Source organism: Papio anubis, chromosome 16 (genome assembly GCF_008728515.1).
Source record: "Papio anubis isolate 15944 chromosome 16, Panubis1.0, whole genome shotgun sequence".
Lineage (NCBI taxonomy): Eukaryota > Metazoa > Chordata > Mammalia > Primates > Cercopithecidae > Papio > Papio anubis.
The window spans coordinates 20,258,163-20,278,199 of NC_044991.1; the positions used below are offsets into that span (position 1 = coordinate 20,258,163).

The 20,037-nt window shown below is 49.2% G+C and overlaps 1 protein-coding gene across 4 annotated transcripts; it reads left to right on the forward strand.

Annotated features, from left to right (window-relative positions):
* The first annotated feature begins 1,531 nt into the window (after positions 1-1,531).
* SEC14L3 (SEC14 like lipid binding 3) lies at positions 1,532-19,801 on the forward strand. 4 transcript variants are annotated; one of them, XM_009217091.4, is made up of 13 exons: positions 1,533-1,590; positions 2,754-2,897; positions 8,676-8,751; positions 9,003-9,046; positions 9,180-9,239; positions 10,565-10,753; positions 12,119-12,214; positions 12,764-12,824; positions 14,080-14,163; positions 16,810-16,916; positions 17,307-17,446; positions 17,522-17,691; positions 18,891-19,801. In XM_009217091.4, the coding sequence occupies exons 2-13, from the start codon at positions 2,829-2,831 to the stop codon at positions 19,010-19,012; spliced, it is 1,218 nt and encodes a 405-aa protein (XP_009215355.1). In that variant the 5' UTR covers positions 1,533-1,590; positions 2,754-2,828; the 3' UTR covers positions 19,013-19,801. The 4 variants fall into 4 exon arrangements, with proteins under 4 accessions (XP_017800734.1, XP_009215355.1, XP_031512232.1 ...); XM_031656372.1 differs by lacking the exon at positions 12,119-12,214; XM_003905420.4 differs by lacking the exons at positions 1,533-1,590; positions 2,754-2,897 and adding an exon at positions 6,630-7,335.
* Positions 19,802-20,037: the final 236 nt, after the last annotated feature.

The following is a 20,037-nucleotide window of genomic DNA, read 5'->3' on the forward strand; positions in this document are numbered from 1 at the left end:
ACTTTGGTCTGTTCTGAATCTGCTTCCTCTAAGAAGTAGCTTTTGCTGAAGCATACTTTTTTTCAGCAGATCCCAAAATATAATGAAGAGAACAGTGGGATATTTGTGTCTGTGTTCTTATAACATATTATTATTCCTTGCTTCTAGAAAAATAGGTAAATTTTTTTTCAGGAAATAGAGTGCTATTTCCAGTTTGATGTTGAGTGGGTGCTTGAGTGAGCAAATTTTTTGTTTGTTTTGTTTTTTTTTGAGACAGAGTCTCACTCCGTTGCCCAGGCTGGAGTACAATGGCGTGATCTCAGCTCACTGCAACCTCTGCCTCCTGGGTTCAAGCAATTCTCTTGCCTCAGCCTCCCAAGTAGCTGAGATTACAGGTGCTCACCACCATACCTGGCTAATTTTTAAATATTTTTAGTAGAGACAGGGTTTCACCATGTTGGCCAGGCTGGTCTCAAACTCCTGGCCTCAAGTGATCCACCCACCTTGGCCTCCCAAAGTGCTGGGGTTACAGGCATGAGCCACCACGCCCGGCCTGTTTTTTTTTTTTTAGACAGAATCTCCCTCCGTCGTCCAGGCTGGAGTGCAGTGGTGTGATGCTCACTGCAACCTCTGCCTCCCAGGTTCAAGTGACTCGCCTGCCTCAGCTTCCTGAGCAGCTGGGACTACAGGCGCATGCCACCACACCCAGCTAATTTTTGTATTTTTAGTAGAGATGGGGTTTCACCATTTCCCTATGTTGGCCAGGATGGTCTTGAACTCCCGATTTCAGGTGATCCACCTGCCTCAGCCTCCCAAAGTGCTGGGATTACAGGATTACAGGCATAAACCACTGCACCTGGCTGAGTGAGTGAATTTTTATGTGGCTGGGTGCATTTTGGCCTCTTCTCTTGCCCCATTCCTGCTGCCGTTTTTTTTTTTTTTTTTTTTTTTTTTATTGAGACAGTGTCTCCCTCTGTCACCCAGGCTAGAGTGCGATGGTGTAATCTCAGCTCACCTCCTGTGTTCAAGCGATTCTCATGCCTCGGCCTCCTGAGTAGCTGGGACTACAGGCACCCACCACCACGCCCGGTGAATTTTTGCACTTTTTGTAGAGATTTGGTGGGTGGCGGGCGGGGGGGGGGGCGGTCTCACCATGTTGGCCAGGCTGGTCTTGAACTCCTGACCTCAAATGATCCACCTGCCTTGGCCTCTCAAAGTGCTGAGATTACAAGCATGAGCCACCGCACCTGGCCCCTGGTGCCTTTTCACTGGGCTGGAATAGCTGAAGTAACCCATTCTACCCTCTTTCTGCCTTGTGCCTGGGACTCAGCTGGCGTCCTTTGGTTTGTTTTCTCTAAGCTCTAGGCTTGTGCTATCCAACACAGTAACCACGTGTGGCTGTTTAAATTTAAGTCAAGTACAATCACATGAAGTTAATTCATTCCTCCTGTGCTGGAACTGAACCGGCGTCTGCTCGCCTGGCACAGTAAGTCCAGATATCAATTCTGATATTTTTGTAGCAATAGAAAGGAAAGTGTTTATTTGCAGGGCACCCAGCAAAGAGGACCAGGCAGCTAAGGCTTAAACCCTGACCTCCCTGATGGTTTGCAGGTAAGGGTTTTTAAAGGCAGGGGTAAATTTCAGGAAAACCGAATTTATAGACAAAATCATTGTGTGGAGGTTACACATGGGTCTTGGCCTAAAACAGTGGGGTATCTTGCAGCTGAGCGTTACAGGTCATAGGTAGAGTCAACGTTTTCTGATTTGCAATTGGTTAAAGTAAAGAAGGTTTGTTTAAAAATTTGGGGTCAACAGAAAAGAATGTTAGCTTGGGCTGGTGGCTGTGACTCCCTCTAAACCCTTCAGGAAGAAATTTACAACAAAGAGTTCAATCTTCACCCGATCCTTTTGCGGAGGGGTCTAGGTTTCTGAAAAACAACTCAGAAACATGCTAAGATGTTGTCTTTAGTTTCTATAGAGGAACCAAACATCTGACTCTGACTTCCTTGGCTATTGTTTTAGGCTACTATTACCTTCTTGGTTATCAAGTTGCTTATTTACTTCTCAGGGCTAGGTAGGGGCTTGGAATTTCCCCGGAAGGAACTCAAGGTTTTCCTTTATTTCCATGCTTGTGGGGAGCCCAGCAGGCCCCGGAAGAGGGACCCCCGCTCCATCAAACTCAGTTGCACTAACCACACTTCAAGGGCTCACTCGGTCACCATATGTGGCTCGTGGCTACCGTGCTGACCACACAGAGGGCGCATTTCCATCTGTTGCACAGCACCGTTCTAGAGAATGCAACTGGCTTCTCAAGTCACAGCCTCAGCTGTGCTGGGATGACCCTTGTCTCCCTGGGCAAGGGGAGGGGAGACGGGGAAGGGCTGATGAGGTTCCAGCTGGGCCCTGTTATCTGGGACCCTGCTTCTCCAGAGAGGAGAGGCCTGTTGGGCTGGTGGTCCCGGTTACTTGGGCTGGTGGCTGTGACTCCCTCTAAGCCCTTCACTATATTGTGCCCAGAATATAGTAAGTGCTCAATTAATGGTCTACATTGTCATTGTGTGGAAGCCTGGATCTGCCTGGATTCAACCTGGATTCGGGCTGCAGGTGTCTTGTAAATAGAAATTTACAACAAAGAGTTCAGTCTTTAGTGGATCCTTTTGTGGAGGGGTCCAGGGTTCTGAAAAAATGCCTTGAAAATATATGCTAAGATGTTGTCTTTAGTTTCTATAGAGGAACCAGACATCTGACTCTAACTTCCTTGGCTATTGTTTTAGGCTACTATTACCTGAGCCTGGCTCAGCCTGGGTGGGTGGTGCCTCCTCCTGACCCCACTGGCTGGGGTGACAGGAATGACCCTCCCTTGCTGCACCCAGGGTCTTCTTCTACCCCGGGTGACCTTTTCCTCGGGCGGTGTTGAGGTGAGTACCTCTCTGCAGCTGTCTCTCACAGTCTTGTCTGTTACTGATGTTTTTAAAATAAAATGATAATAAAACTTGATACCTTCTATTTTTAAAAAGAATGAATTTGTGATATATGAATTATATCATGCTTAATTTTTTTAAAATTTATTAAAGGAGATGAAACTGCCCAAGGGTAAAAGATAGAAAGTGGACTGTCCCAGATGCTGCTGAGAGCATCACTGGGGTCTGGAGATTTGCACCCCAATCCCTTTCCATCTCCCCATAACCCTTTTATTTTTTTTTAAAGGATAAGGTTTCACTCTGTTGCGCAGGCTGGAGTGCAGTGGCCCTATGAAGGCTCATTGCAACCTCAAACTCCTGGGCCTGAGGGATCCTCCTGCCTCAGCCTCCCAAGTAACTGGGACTACAGGTGTACACCATCATGCCCAGCTAATTTTTAAATTTTTTGAAGAGACAGGGTCTCCCCACGTTGCCAGGCTGATCTCAAACTCCTGGCCTCCAGCAATCCTCCCACATCAGCCTCCCAAAGCACTGGGATTATAGGTGTGAGCCTCGGCACCTGGCCTTCATCTCCCCTTTTTAGGCCACCCACTTCACATCTGTGTGGTCTAAATGCCCCCCACTCACCTCCTTCCAGTGATGCCTGCCCTATGTCGAGGCTCCTGTACCCCCAGAAGGGGCCCCTTTAGACCTACCCAACTGCTTCTGGCAAGGTCCATCCTAGCGGGGGAGGTGATCAGGAATGTGCCAGGGATGGACTGGAAGAGGCAGCTCTTTCAGATTTCCTAGTAACTGGCTGGAAGGAGAGGTGCCACGGTGAGGGGTGCAAGCAACTCTATCTACCCACCTGCGGTTGTTTACGTTGTGGTTGTTGCCATGGTCCCCTGAGAGCTTTGTAAATGAGAAGCCAAACACACATGGGACCTTACCTGGAGACAGTGTGCTCTGGGGTTTGGGGGGCAGGCTGGGGGGCTCTTCTTCCCCAAGACGTTTGTTTCAAAGCAGGCAAAATTAACCCTTCGGGCCCCAAGACACCCTGCAGCCCAAATCCAGGTTGAATCCAGGCAGATCCAGGCTTCCACACAATGATAATGTAGACCATTAATTGAGCACTTACTATATTCCGGGCACAATATTAAGCCCTCCAGGGGAAAGCAGGGTGGGCTGTGTAATCCAGAGTCAGATAGGTTTGGGTTCAAGTTCTGGCTCCTCATTTACTGGCTGTGTGACCTCAGAAAAGTTTCTTGACCTCTCTGAACTTCTATTTATTTGGCTGTAAAATGAGAATACCCATACCTGCTTCCGAATGATTGGATAGTGATATAAAGCTCCCAGCACAGAGGGAATGCCCACCAATGGGAGACTGTGAGCTCTGTGCAAGCTGGGTCCTCATCTGTCTTGTTTACTATAATCTCCCCACCACCCCTCCACATGCTTCTCAGTTTCCCACCTCCACGCCTTTGCCTGTGCCATCCCCTCCACTTGGGATGCCCTTTATTTTGCTCTCCGTAAATCAAAATCCTTCCTTTCTTCAAGGCCTGGCTCAGATACCAGCTGCATCACATATAGGTGACTTTTATCCTTGGGCTCTCTCCCTAAGTAAGGTGGAAGCTCCTAGAGCCGAGACTATGGGATAGCTTCACAGCACAACAGCAGAGTGGTTAATTGCATGGGTTTACCCCTGGATAAGTTACTTTACTTCTCTATACCTCAGTTTGCTTATCTGTATAATGGGCTTAATAGTACCTACCTGATACCACAGGTATGTTCTGAGATGTAAATGAGGTAATGCGCTGGAGATGGAGTCTCACTCTGTACCCCAGGCTGGAGTGCAGTAGCACGATCTCGGCTCACTGCAACCTCCGCCTCCCAGGTTCGAGCCATTCTTCTGCCTCAGCCTCCTGAGTAACTGGGATTACAGGTACCCGCCATCACGCCCAGCTAATTTTTGTATTTTTAGTAGACAGGGTTTTGCCATGTTGGCTAGGCTGGTCTGGAACTCCTGACCTCAGGTGATCCACCTGCCTCGGCCTCCCAAAGTGCTGGGTTTACACGTGTGAGCCACTGCACCAGGCCAAAATGAGGTAATGCCTGTAATGAGACCCATCTCTACAAAAAATACAAGAAATTAGCAGGGCATGGTGGAATGTGCCTGCAGTCCAGGCTACTCGGGGGGCTGAAGTGGGAGGATTGATTGAGCCTGGGGAGGTCGAGGTTGTAGTGAGCCAAGATCATGCCACTGCACGCCAGCCTGGGCAACAGAGTGAGACCCTGTCTCAAAAATAAAATAAAACAAAATAAAAGAAATATGGTCCACCTGTACCATCCAATATGGTAACCACTAGCCAGACTGAACAACTTAAAGTAAAATGTATCAAAATCCAGTTCAATTAAAACTTCAGTTCCTCAGTCATGCTAACCATATTTCACATGTAACCAGTGGCTACCAGATATGTCTAACAGGACACCCCAGAGAGAAAATGTCTACCATCACAGAAAGTTCTATGGAGTGGCACTGTGGCTGATGAGGATTTGTGAACATAGCAAGGTGCTTGACAAATTTGTGGTCTGGGTCGGGAAAAGAGCTCAGTGTGAAGGCTTACAACTCCTGAGGAGACCCCCAACCCTCCCTCCTGGCTCTCCTTTGCAGTCTCTGATGCCCCCAGAAGTAACTAGCACACCTCACCTTATAGGGATTAGGGTGAGAAAGGAGACTGCTGAGAAATGGGCAGGATTAGTGGCTCGGGAGAGGGCAGTGGAGGAACCCAATCTCTGTACATTACTGGCCTGGCAGGAAGTGGGTGTGGACAGCTGGGGCTTTGCAGAAATTGAGGCTGGAATGTGAAATGGGGTAGGGCTGGGGTGTGGACAGTTACCTAACTGTTCCTGAGTACATGCCACAGGCTCCCCAGGCAGACAGAAATGGCCAGCGTCAGCCCTGCCTTCTCCTTCCCAATCCAACTCTATCAGCACCCCAGAGCAAGGAAGATGTCCCTGAGAAGGTGTCTGATACTGACCAACATCTACTAGCCTAAAGAGACCCTGGGTTAGCCCAGAATAGAGGCCCATTGTAGCTCAAGGGTAGGTACCCAGGATGCCCCAGGAGTAGGGGACCTAGAAAAGTCCTAGGCAGAATGGTGTGGGCTAGCCTAGCTGCTGGGGCCGAGGCTAGCCCAGGGTGGTTTCAACCCATGCAGACCCGTTCAAGGCCGAGATGTGGCCATGCAGCCACATGGCCACGCTGCAGTCTCAAGCTGATGGTTTCTTCAGAGGGAGTCATGGATAACAGGGTCTCTCCCTTCCTGGAGCTGAAGCTTACAGCTCCTGGGGGTACTAGGAGAGCTGACAGGGAGTATCCTTTAGATACACACAACCCTTGACAGTCCCTGTGTCTCATTAGATCTTCCCTTCAACCACAGAAGGAGGGCAGGGCAAGCATTAACAGCCCCATTTTATAAATGAAGTAAGTGACATTCAAAAGATGCCATCTGTCCTCTTTTTTTTTTTTTTTTTGAGACAGAGTCTCGCTCTGTCGCCCAGGCTGGAGTGCAGTGGCCGGATCTCAGCTCACTGCAAGCTCCGCCTCCCGGGTTCACGCCATTCTCCTGCCTCAGCCTCCCGAGTAGCTGGGACTACAGGCGCCCGCCACCTCGCCCGGCTAGTTTTTTGTAGTTTTTAGTAGAGACGGGGTTTCACCGTGTTAGCCAGGATGGTCTCGATGTCCTGACCTCGTGATCCGCCTGTCTCAGCCTCCCAAAGTGCTGGGATTACAGGCTTGAGCCACCGCGCCCGGCCCATCTGTCCTCTTGACTGTGGACATTTGTTACAAAAGAAGGACCTGGGCCTCCCACCCCCAACAAAGTGAATGAACTGTTTACTACACTGGCCAAGCCTCAGAATCCTACCCTGTCAGAGCTGGGTAGAGGGGGGTGATCTCTGCAGAATCCTAAGTGTGTGAAGACTGGGTCTCAGGGAGAAAGGGTACCCACAAGGCGTGGTCCTCATTTCCCTGAAACTCCCTCTTCTCCAGGGCAGTGGTCACTGGAGGCCTGGGAGGGTCAGCGGGTTCTACAGGCACTCACCCTGGGCTCCAAGGTCACGGGAGGCCAGCCTCCCTTCCTCCCAGCTGCCTCCTCCTGGCAGGGGACATTTGGCACATGCTCCATGCCCGCCTGCCCCCCCAGATCTGTCCCCAAGCCAAGCACGGGACCTCACTTAATCCCAATTATGTAACGTGCAATTTAAACAGTTGGCCAATGAGGAGGCACTTGGAGCCACGCCCAGGAGTGGGGGCAAAAGGACCCAGCTGGGTCAGGGCTGACAAACTAGGCTTGGCCTCTTGCCTATAGTGGCCACCACTCCTCCAGCCTCAGCCAGCATCATGAGTGGCCGAGTCGGAGACCTGAGCCCCAAACAGGCAGAGACCCTGGCCAAGGTGAGAGCCCCTCCCCCTGGAGTTCCAGAAGACCAGGGGAAAGGGGCTGGGGGGTGGAAAGGAGTGGCTGGAACCCTGCCCCACTCAGTTGATTCAGCATGTCCTTGACATTGTCTCTTTGGTGTTACCTCCCAAAGGGTCAAGCCCCACAGTGCCCAGTGACATCAACCCTGTCCAGGGTGGGGGTTGAGGGACTAGCACCACTTCCAGGCAATAGCGTGGGTGGTGCCCACCCAAGATCGAGCCTGACTTCTTCTCATCCAGGAGCCAGAACCAGAGAGGTTTACCTGGCAGCCAGGCACCCCCCTTCCTCTCTCCTAGGCACCATAGGTAGGAGTTGAAAGATGCTGCTGGTCTGCCCTTTAACCCCTTTCTCCTTGGGATCCTGAAAGATGACCAAACTGTAAAAGCCCGAGAGACAGAGCAGAAGCTGTTGTCATTCAAAGAGCTAAAGAAGGAAGAGGACATGTAATTACTAACCATGTTTTAATAGAAGATGGGATGAAAAAAAGCAGATGTTTTGAGAGCTAACACATGGAGGGAACTAAGAATGCATCCAAACTCCAATCTACGTATTCACCCACCCAATTATTTATCCTTTCTTCTTCTTCTTCTTTTTTTTTTTTTTTTTTTTTTTTTTTTTGAGATAGAGTCTTGCTCTGTCATCCAGGCTGGAGGGCTGTGGAGCGATCTCAGCTCACTGCAGCCTCCATCTCCCAGGTTCAAGCAATTCTCCTGCTTCGGCCTCCTGAGTAGCTGGGATTACAGACGTGCGCCACCACACCCAGCTAATTTTTTTATTTTTAGTAGAGATGGGTTTTCACCATGTTGGCCAGGCTGGTCTCAAACTCCTGACCTCAGGTGATCCACCAACCTCAGCCTCCCAAAGCACTGGGATTACAGGCATGAGCCACCATACCTGGCCTGTTTATCCTTTCTTTCATTCACACATCCATCTTCCTACCCACCCATCCACCTATCCGTCTTTCCTTCTCTCCATCACCCACCTATCTCTCCTCTGTCCATTCACTGACTTATCCACCCACCCACTCATCCATCCATCCATCCATCCATCCATTCATTTCTTCTTCCTCTTTTCATCTACCTACCCACTCACCCATCTGTTCTTCTTTCTAACCATTTATTAATCCATCTATCCTCCCATTCATCCACCTATCCAGTGATCCATCTCTCCTTCTATTCAACCATTAACCCATCCTTTTATCAATGTGGGCCATTTTGTATGTGGGAGGAAAGGAGAGGTTATGAAAACAGTCTTTGAGTCTGGAGGCCAAGGCTCAATGTGAGAGAGCCACTTTAACTAGCATCTCTCTTGCCAGTTTCGAGAAAATGTCAAGGATGTGCTTCCCGCCCTGCCCAACCCTGATGATTATTTCCTTCTACGCTGGCTCCGAGGTGAGGGCAGAGATGGGAGAGGTTGGGATCAGGGAGCATCAAGAGGGGCCTGGTCTCAACTGATCCAGAGTGTCTCATGGCTCTCAGGGTCCATCCACACAATCTTGCTTCACATATTCAGGTCCAGAGGAGGGAAGGGGGTAGGGGAGTGGGGTCTTACCCCAGCCCCCAGCATCCTCCATAGCTCCCACTGGCCAGGAGCAAGACAAGGCGTCTTTCCTGCCTCACACCTTCCTTCTGTTTTCCCACAGCTCGGAATTTTGACTTGCAGAAGTCGGAGGCTATGCTCCGCAAGGTGAGACTTATCCACTCTGGAAATTTATGGAGGGGTTTTGTCAGGGGCAATCCATGTCTCAAGCCCCTCCTTCCATCCCCGCTCTCAAGGCACTGGGAGCCCAGTGGGGTCTTACCACTCATTTCCCTTTCAGTACATGGAGTTCCGGAAGACCATGGATATTGATCATATCCTTGATTGGCAGCCCCCAGAGGTGAGCCAACACCGCCAAACACCTCAGTCTTTCATGGACATACCGCTTAAGGTCACTGGGGACCATGAATGAGGGGCAGCAAGGCTGAGAGGCATGTGGAACCTGCAGGCCCACAGTCTCCTTCCCTATAGTAATAATGAATGTTTCCTGGGGGCTTGCGAGGTCCAGGCCTAGGTTAAGACGTTAGCAGCATGAGCTTCTTTAATCATCACAATGATGGATACTATTGTCCCCATTTTGTGGATGAGGACACAAGCCCAGCAAAAATTAGGTAACTTGCCCACAGTCCCATAGCCCAACACAGGGCTGCGATTTATGCTCAGGCCTGTTTGGCCCCCTAAACCCAGGCTCTTAACCACCACGGTTAGCCTGTGCTTCTGCACCCCCGCCCCCTAGGGCATTGCCTAAAGCATCCTGTCTGGGTGGGAAAGAAGTTTAGCCTATCAAGGCACTGATGAGAATGGTGCCACCACTGGCATCTTAGTAGAGTAATGGTCGCATCTTCACTTGTAGGGCATGTACCCTGAGCTGCGCAGTCTGCTTTGCCTATATTATCTCAGGGACTTTCCCCAGCAGTCCCAAGAGTGAGGGATTATCCAAACCGTTTTACAAAAGAGGAGGTAGAATGGAGCTCAGAGAGGTGGTGTCACTTGCTCAAGGACACACAGTAGAGAAGCAGCAGTATCTGCTTTTTTTTTTTTTTTTTTCTTTTATGGATGGAGTCTCAGTCTGTTGCCAAGGCTGGTGTGCCGTGGCACGATCATGGCTCACGGCAACCTTGAACTCCTGGGCTCAAGTGATTCTCCCACTTCAGCTTCCCAAGTCTACAGATGTGTATTACCATGGCTGGCTAATGTATTTGATTTTTGTAGAGACAGGGTCTCCTTCTGTTGCCCAAGCTGGTCTCGAACTCCTGGCCTCAGGAGATCCCATGTGCCTCAACCTCCTGAGTAGCTGGGATCACAGGAATGAGCCTCCATGCCCAGCCAGTGTCTGTTTTTCAGCCAGCTCTGTTAACCTTCAGAATCTGTGTTCTCCGTCACTAAACCCTACTCTTCTCCACAGAAAGGGACATGGGAGACATCGGGGCAGACCTTAGAAGCCCTGGGGCCTGCTGAGACCTGGCTTTGCCATTTACCCTCTGTGGGCAAGGCCCTGCCCTGCAGGACCTCAGCTTTCTCACCTGAGACAATAGCTCTGCTTTCCAGGGAGGGACAGTGCTTTATACCATGGTGTGTGTAGGCTTGGGCCACCCAGGTCAGCCTGGTTTGTGGGTCTCAAGGGAGGTGTGTAATGCCAAGTTCTGTGCATCTTTTCATGCCCAGGTGATCCAGAAGTACATGCCTGGGGGCCTGTGTGGCTATGACCGTGATGGCTGCCCCGTGTGGTATGACATCATTGGGCCACTTGATCCCAAGGGGCTGCTCTTCTCAGTCACCAAGCAGGACCTGCTCAAGACCAAGATGAGGGACTGTGAGCGCATCCTGCATGAGTGTGACCTGCAGACAGAGAGGGTGAGGCCCAGGCCAGGTGGGGCAGATGGCTGGGGGCAGGTGAGGCTGCCAGGGGGATTGGTCATAGAAACACACCTGTGTTCTCTACAACCGCAGTCAGAGGGCTCTGGGGTCAAACACCAGCTCTGTTGCTTACCAGCTGTGTGGCCTTGAAAAGTCACAGTCACAGAAAGACAGTTTCTTGAAGGATACTTTTGCTGGGAATAGAACTCTTTTTTTTTTTTTTTTTCTTGAGACAGGGTCTTGCTGTGTCGCCCAGGCTGGAGTGCACTGGTGTGATCTTGGCTCACTGCAACCTCTGCCTCCCAGGTTCAAGCGATTTTCCTGCCTCAGCCTCCTGAGTAGCTGGGATTATAGGCGCACACCACCACACCTGGCTAATTTTTGTATTTTTAATAGACATGGGGTTTCACCATATTAGCCAGGATGGTGAATCCTTGATCTCCTGACCTTGTGATCTACCTGCCTTGGCCTCCCAGAGTGCTGGAATTACAGGCATGAGCCACTGTACTGGGCCTGGAATAGAATTCTTGGTTGATGGGTTTTTTTTGTTTTGTTTTGTTTTTTTAGTGTTTTGAATATGTCACCTGTCTGAGCCTCAGCTCCTTCACCTATAAAACAGGGATATTAATAAATAATGGTTGCAAAAGCGAAATGAGATAATGCAAGTATGCAGGTTAGCACACAGGGCCTAATACATATTTCTCAACAACGGTAGCTATTGCCACTCCTTCTGAGCCTTTCTTTGCCCTTGCTATTCCTTCTGTCTGAACAACCCTGGTTCCCACCACACACACCTACCTCCCACAACTTCCCCTGACTTTCTCCTATCTGTCCTTTAGGTCTGAAACATAGATGTCACCTTCTCTGAGTCCCCCACCTGGGTTAAATAACCATTCTGTATCCCTGCAGCCCTTGTGCTGACCTATCACAGCACTTATCATAGGATCCAAATGACCTGGTTGCTTGTCATCTCCCCAGCCAGCCAGTGAACTTTTTAAGGACAAGAACTGTGGGTTATTAGGCATTATTCATTACACTTTCAGTGTCTGGCACACACAAAAAAAGTGCTTGATAAATATCAGCTGGAAAAATGAAGGATGAATAAATTAATGACAATATGAACTGATGGATGGGTCAATTAATTGATGGGTAAATTGACATATAAGGGGGTGGGTGCGTGGGTGGGTGGGTGGATGGATGGATGGACGGATGAGTGGGGAAATGCATTCACTGGTTTGTCCACTTGTTCCTCTGAGGACAGAGTCGTGGCTAGAAGAAGCCCCAAGGTGTCATGTACTTGGGTTACCATCTCCCAAGCCAACACCCTGAACCCCACAACTACTTCTTGCTCTCATCCTGCAGCTAGGGAAGAAGATTGAGACCATCGTGATGATATTTGACTGTGAGGGCCTGGGACTGAAACACTTCTGGAAACCTCTGGTAGAAGTGTACCAGGAGGTGAGGAGAAGGCCTGCCATGACCCAGCTGCTCACTGAGAGCCAAGATTTAGTTTAAAAAATGTCCTGGCCTCCCTCATTGTGACTCAAACCCCAAAAGGCCTTAATATGTTTCCTAGAAGATCCCACAGAATGGGTTTCAGGGACAACACTGTGCTGAGACCACACGTGCCAGCTTCCACCAAACCCTCTCCATGCTGGTTTCCTCACCTACAAAATGGGGATAGCAATGTAGGGATACTTCAGCAAGTTGTTATGTAAAGTGTATATACACTGCTTGGCAAATAGTGAACATTTAATAAATAGTAGTCATTATTTTTATACTGCAATTATTATAATATTTACTAAAAACGATTATTACGTAATTATTATTAGAGTATGGTTATAATAGTTTGAGGTGAGAAGGTTCCCTCCAGAGGCCAGTGGAGGTGATGGCATGAAGGAAAACCCTCCAGAGCCATCTGAAACCTCCCAACAGGAGATTGCAAAGGAGATGGAGGTAGGAGAAGACGCGATGTGCTCTCTGAAGGGATCTCTCTTGCTTCCACAGTTCTTTGGCCTCCTTGAAGAGAATTACCCAGAGACCCTGAAGTTCATGCTCATTGTGAAAGGTGTGTGACAAATGACTTCACTTGTGCCTCTGTTTCCTCCTCTGTACGCTGAGGATGATAACACTGTCTTTGTCCCAGGATTGTTGAGAGGCAGGTTGGTTTCTTGGCTGTATGCAGATCACTTAGAATGGCTGGTATAGAGTAAGTTCTCAATAAATGGTAACTTCTAGGGTTGGCCTTACTGCAAGAGAAGGCAACTCCAGTCCCAGCTCTCCCAGGGATCCTCCCTTATTTCTCCTGTCCATGATGATCTCTCCCTCCCCAGACTGCCTCTGGCACTGGCAACTGGTGCCGCCTTTCCTGTTTGCTGCCTTTTAGGGATCTCCAGCTGTTTTATTTGTGCTCATCCTGCTTTACTGGCTGAGTTTTCTGCTCCTTGAAGGCACGGGCTATGATTCTCCACTTTTGTTGTAGCCATCACAGGCCTGGGTCCATGGTGGATGCTGCATAGGTATTTGGGTGATTGCTGTTTGGGTTGGTGGGTAGATGAAAGGATGGATGGATGTTTGGTGATTGGCTGGTTGGTTGATCCGTTGGTTGCTTGATTGGTTGTTCAGTTGACTGGCCAGTTGGTTGCTTGGCTAGTTGACTGACTGGTGGTTGGTTGGAGAGTTGGCTGGCTGCTTGGTTGGCTAGTTCTTAGCTTGGTTGACTGATTGAGTGGCTGGTTGGCATTTTGGTTGGCAGGTTGTTTTGATGGCTGGTTGGCAGGTTGGTTCGCTGGTTGCCTGGTTTGTTGTTTGGCTGAATCTTAGATGGTTATTTGGATGGTGGCTGGCTGGTTATTTGGAGAGTCGGCTGTCTAGTTATTTGGATGACTGGCTAGCTGGTTATTTGGATGGTTGGCTGACTGGTTATTTGGATGACTGGCTGGCTAGAGAACACAGTTAGTTGAGTGGTTATCTGGCTGTTCCATCGGCTGATTGCTTTGCTGTTTGGCTGATTTGTTAGGTGGCCGATTATGTGTTAGGTTGGCTTGTTTATTGGTTGACTGAATAGGTGGCTGATTAGCAGCTTGAATGTTTGGCTGGTTTGTTGACTGAATGGGTGGTTGATTATTGCATTGCGTGATTGGTTCGTTGGCTGTTAGTTGGCTGGTTGACTTGTTGGTTGGATGGTTCACTTGGTGCAGGACAGACACTGGAACTGACCAGGGTTAGTCACGACTCCTCTGTATCATTGGCTATAACCGTTATGGAGGGGATTGCTCAATGTAATTCTTTTCTTCCCATTATCCTTACTTCTATCTCTCCAGCTACCAAACTGTTCCCTGTGGGCTACAACCTCATGAAACCATTCCTTAGTGAGGACACTCGCAGGAAAATTATTGTGTTGGGAAGTAAGTAACACAACTCAATTTTAGCTCAATTTCCTGACCTCTCTACGTGACCTTTGGAGTGAGGTTGTCCCATTACCCCATCTAGAGCTCCACACATTAGGTTGGGTGCAGTGGCTCACGTCTATAATCCCAGCACTTTGGGAGGCTGAGGCGGGAGGATTGCTTGAGATCAGGAGGTTGAGACCAGCCACAGCAACATAGCAAGACCCCATCTCTACAAAAAATTTAAAAATTCGCTGGGTGTGGTGGTGCGCACCTGTAATTCCAGCTACTCAGGAGGCTGAGGTGGGAGGATCACTTGAGCCCAGGAGTTTGAAGCTGCAGTGAGTCGTGTTCACACCACTGCACTCCAGCCTGGGCAACAGAGTGAGACCCTATCTCAAAACAACAGACTCTACACATCATCTAGTCAGAGGCTCCTTCTTCCCAACAGTGAAGTGGGTTTTACCCTAAAGAATCTGCTACCTTTGCTCTTTTCCCTGTAATACCCCTTTGGTGGACAAGGCCTCCACACCTACAACCTCATTGGTTTCAGTTTGGTTGCTAGGCAATTTCTGGTATATAAGTCTTGGTTTCTTTTCAACATTCATAAGCTTAGTGCTTCTAAAGGCAACCTCGGCTGAAGAGGATGAGGCAGACGAGCAGAAAGAGTAGTCACAATTCAGAGAAAGGAGGTCCAACAAGAAAGGACTGGATAAATAAATAATGGTGCATGCATTTGATGAATTCTGGAGCAGTCATGAAAAATAATGCTATGTGTAAATATTTAATGCCATGGAAATGTCAGTAAGTTTTAAAAAGTAGATTATAAACTTATCTTCATAAGCATAAACTAAAATACGATTAAACTAAAAATATTATCTTACTTTTATGAAAACAAATATATGTACAATAAATATTTATTTCTAGAAGAGAAAACAACAAAATATTTATTTGTTGATAGTGAGAAATCATGTGGTTTTTAATTTTATTACCTGTATTGTCTATGATTTCTAAACTGTATAATAATATGTATTAATTTTATAAATAGGAAAATAGCCGTGTTTAACAAGTGACAGGCTGAGAGAAAGAGATAAAAGGGAAATAGTTCTTAAACCCAAACCAACAATCCTGGCTTGGAGGAAAACTTCTCCCAAGCAGGATAGTCAGATCACAGAATTAGGAGAACTGAAGATCCAGGGGTGAGGGGGAGCCTACAAATCCTTACTTTCTCTTTCTTCCTGGTACCCGAGCCTCTGCCTCTACCCAATTTCACTGGGATGGGGAACTTGATAGATTATGAGGGCCTGGTTTGAAGGATCCAGGCTCATGTCTTCTAAGCCTTCCAAAGCCTGGAGCAGCGTGGGTTACCAGCACAGTCCAGGCCTTAAGTCCACAGCCTCTGCCCCATGCGACTCTGCTCATTTGGCCCTGGTGTGTGGGACATTGTGGTCTTCCCCTTAATCCCACTGTAGAGATGGAATCTCCCATGGCTAAAGTGAGGCGGTTGGGGGACTGGGTAGCCTGAATTAGCCACAAGGCTGGGGCATGGTAACAGCCAGGACCCAGAACTCTTAGAGCTTTGCATAGGGCATGAAGAACAGTAATAAACATGGTCATGGTGATTAGGCAGAGGGAGGTGTGGAGGGTCCCTCCAAAGGCCCAAGGCTGTCCATCCCCCACTAGGAGGTCTGACTTGGGCACACCACTTACTCACAGAGTGATCCCAATAAGGCCATTGATGTCATTGAGCTCTAAAGTCTCCTTGAGGCAATTAGATAACTCTTAGCTTCACTGCTCATGACTGGAAGATCTTCAAGAATGTGCTGTTGGCTGAGCATGGTGGCTCATGCCTGTAATCCCAGCACTTTGAGAGGCTGAGGTAGGTGGATCACAAGGTCAGGAGTTTAAGACCAGCCTGGCCAAGATGGTGAAACCCCGTCTCTACTAAAAATATAAAAATTAGTCAGGTGTGGTGGTGGGCACCTGTAATCCCAGCTACTCAGGAGGCTGAGGTAGAGAATTGCTTCAACCTGTGACGCGGAGGTTGCAGTGAGCTGAGATCGCACCACTGCGCTCCAGCCTGGGCAACAGAGCAAGACTGTCTCAAAAAAATATATATATATATATATGCTGTGGGCTGGGCATGATGGCTCACAACTCCCAACACTTTGGAAGGCCCAGGTGGATAATCATTTGAGGCCAGGAGTTTGAGACTAGCTTGGGCAACATGGTGAAACCCTATCTCTATAAAAAAAAAAAAAAAAACTAAACAAAACAAAAATTAGCCAGGCATGGTGGTACATGCCTGTAGTCCCAGCTACTCATGAGGCTGAGGTGGGAGGATCACTTGAGCCCAGGAGGTCAAGGTTGCAGTGAGCCATGATCATGCCACTGCACTCCAGCTGGGACAACAGCGTGAGACACTGTCTCAAAGAGAAATAAAAAGTGCTGATTCATCTATCAAGGTGGGAAACACATTTCCACAGCGATGCAGTGCTGAGAAAGACACTTCCTATAGCCCCAGGCCTAGGACACTGGGGAATTGGCCCTGGCAGCCTACCTCCTATAGGGCTTCTCCCCCAGTTCAGGTCATCCTGGTGGGTGTGGGAGGCCAATTGGTCCCCTCCATGCTTGCTAACCTCCCTTGTGTCCCACTGCTCCCAGATAACTGGAAGGAAGGTTTGCTGAAACTCATCAGTCCTGAGGAACTGCCTGCCCAGTTTGGGGGCACCCTGACTGACCCAGATGGAAACCCCAAATGTTTAACCAAGGTACAAAGAGCTCTTCCTGGGACAAGAAAGGTTCAAGAACTAAGTTGGGTTCCCTTTGCACCCAGTCATTCATCCACAATTACCTACAGAGAGACCCCAAGAACTGGGTGTTAAGCTAGTCAATACAACCCTGGCCCTTACAGAGCTCTCAGCAGCTGTAAAGGCAAACAAGAAATGGGAGAATTTTAACCCAGAGGGATGAGCTGGAAGGGGACGCTCCCAGCAGAAGCACTGACCCAGCTTGGATGGTCAAAGAAGACTTGAGGAAGTGGGAGAGTGGGGCTAGGATGAAGAGGATACTTCCAGGAGGTGGTGAAAGTGTCTCAGGCAGGAGAAACATGAACAACGGCCAGGAGAGGGGAGCAAGCCCGTCTCATCCCACGTCCGCAGATCAACTATGGCGGCGAGATCCCCAAGTCCATGTACGTGCGGGACCAGGTGAAGACTCAGTACGAGCACTCGGTGCAAATCAACCGCGGCTCGTCACACCAAGTGGAATACGAGATCCTGTTTCCAGGCTGTGTCCTCAGGTAGGGACAGGCCCTAACCCCTCAGAGACCCATCAGGCTGGGCAGCAACCTGTCTCCTCCCCCTCCCCCTGACAGGTGGCAGTTCTCATCTGACGGTGCGGACATCGGCTTCGGAGTTTTCCTGAAGACCAAGATGGGGGAGCGACAGCGGGCAGGGGAGATGACAGAGGTTCTACCCAGCCAGCGCTACAACGCCCACATGGTGCCCGAGGATGGGAGCCTCACCTGCTCAGAGGCCGGCGTCTGTAAGTCTGCCCCAGCTGGGACCTGGCTCTGAAAGGCTAGAGCCATCTGTCCCATGCTTTAGAGAAGGAAACAGAGGGGCAGTGACACCCTTCCCCCATTCAGGGACACACAGCCTAGGTTAGCACCATTCATTCATACAGTCGCTCACTCAGTCCATATTCATGAGCACCTACTGTGCACCAGGAGCCAGAGACACACAGACCCTGCAGGGATTGGGGGCACCTGGACTGCAGAATACAGACAACAAGTGATAGAGTAGTTTTCCACATGAGGAAACCGAGGCTCTGAAAAATAAATCAACTTGTGCAGAGCCGCAAAGCTGTGTGGTTCCAGGGTCCCGCCCCAGCCTCCAGGTAGCTGCATAGTCCTGGGCAAAAGTCTGAACAATCTGGGAAGGACCCTTGGTTTGCTCACCTGTGAGCCAGGAGTTATAATGCCTGCTTTTTCTTTTTATTTCTTTCTTTCTTTTTTTTTTTTTTTTTTTTTTTTTTTTTTTGAGACAGAGTTTCACTCTTGTTGCCCAGGCTGGAGTGCAGTGGTGTAAGCAATGGTGCAATCTCAGCTCACCGCAACCCCCACCTCCCAGGTTCAAGCGATTCTCCTGCCTCCTACCAGCCTCCCGAGTAACTGAGATTACAGGCATGCGCCACCACACTTAATTTTGTATTTTTAGTAGAGATGGGGTTTCTCCACACTGGTCAGGCTGCTCTCAAACTCCTGACCTCAAGTGATCCACCCACCTCGGCCTCCCAAAGTGCTGGGATTATAGGCGTGAGCCACCGTGCCCGGCCAACACCTGCTTTTTGGGGTGGTTGTGAGGAAGCAAACAGTGTCCAGCAGGCCTGCTCCAGAACCCCACTTCATCCAAGGGGGCTGGGAGGTCTCTGATGAACCCAAGCATGAGCTTTCACACCCCTGTCATGTGTCTCCAGGTATGAGACAATGGGATGTAATGACCATTGTTCTCCATGCCAGTAAAGCCAGGCCTGGGCACATGCCAAGAGGAGGTTGGTGTCTGTTTACAGGACCTGCTTGGGGTGGCAGTTCCCATGGGGAAGGGAAGAGGCGTGGTGGGAGCTTGGCCCAGCTTGGCAAAGAAAGCCAGTGGGAACACAAGCCTGTCCTCCTCCCTGGCCGGGGGTGGAACAAAGAGTGTGTAAAGCCAAGCCCAATGCCCATCTTTCCATCTGTCCCCCAGATGTCCTACGCTTCGACAACACCTATAGCTTTGTGCATGCCAAGAAGGTCAGCTTCACGGTGGAGGTCCTGCTCCCTGACGAGGGCATGCAGAAATATGATAAGGAGCTCACCCCTGTCTAGGTGGCTCCCTCTCTTCTCAGAGACCTCCTAACCTTCTGATTCCTCTCTATATCCTACACTCCCTCCCTCCCTGAAATTGATTGTTAGTCCTCCTGACTCTGTGACGTTAGTGAGAAAGAGATGCCCAGGGGAAAACTCATCTGCTGTGGTCAGATCAAGAAAGGTATGAGAGGCACAACCTTGGAGGGTACCAACATTTCAGAAGAGGAAAAAACAAGGGTAAAGACAAGAAGTGGGTGTCACTGAAACTCAATAAATAGCAAAATGAATCCCCTAGCCTTTGTCCTCACCTACCCTAAGGCAAGTGTGTATGCTTGAATTCCTTCCATAAGGCTGTGAGCAACTTGGGTTGGAGACATATCTAAATCCTTTTTATTTCCACTCGCTATATATAGTAGATGCTCACTGTATATTTGTGGCATTGAATGGAGGACCAGAAGGTAGGGTGCAGGCGACTCAATGGCTGTACATGACTAGGAGGAGCTTATGTGGGGTGGATTTCAGCACCTTGGACAGGAGCAGAGGTGTAGTGGGGTTGGACTCTCTTCTGGAGACCCAGACAATTCAGTCTCCAGATTTCTGGCAGTGACTGTCTTTTGAGGGCCCCAGCCACAAAGGCCACATACCTCTGATAGGAGTTGCCTACATCAGGCTTTGTCTGACTTGCACACTCAGCTTCCCACCCTTACCCACTTCCCTTGTTGCACATAGCTTATGATTTAGAAACCTTCCTGGAAGCAAAGATAGTCACATCTGGCATAATCATAATAAAGGAAACAACAACGATCATTTGGTGAGTGGTCTCTGTGTACCAGAAACTGTGCCAAGAGCTTTGTGAGTTTAGCATGTTTTATTCTCATGCCATCCCCAAGGCACTTTATGGATAAGGAAACGGAGGCTCAGAGGGGTGAAGCCACTCACTCAACATCTTACAGCTTGGGTGGCAGATCCAGGACCTGGGGCAGGGGGTGTTCGTTTGTTTGTTTATTCATTTGTTTGTTTGTTTGTTTTTTGAGACAGGGTCT

What these genes read in the sequence shown, in the direction of transcription:
- SEC14L3 (XM_009217091.4), top strand. Translation starts at nt 2,829, where the DNA reads ATGACCCTCCCTTGCTGCACCCAGGGTCTTCTTCTACCCCGGGTGACC. An exon ending in CCTTCTACGCTGGCTCCGAG is followed by an intron (nt 8,752 to 9,002) that starts GTGAGGGCAGAG and finishes GTTTTCCCACAG; the next exon opens with CTCGGAATTTTGACTTGCAG. An exon ending in TTGATTGGCAGCCCCCAGAG is followed by an intron (nt 9,240 to 10,564) that starts GTGAGCCAACAC and finishes TTTCATGCCCAG; the next exon opens with GTGATCCAGAAGTACATGCC.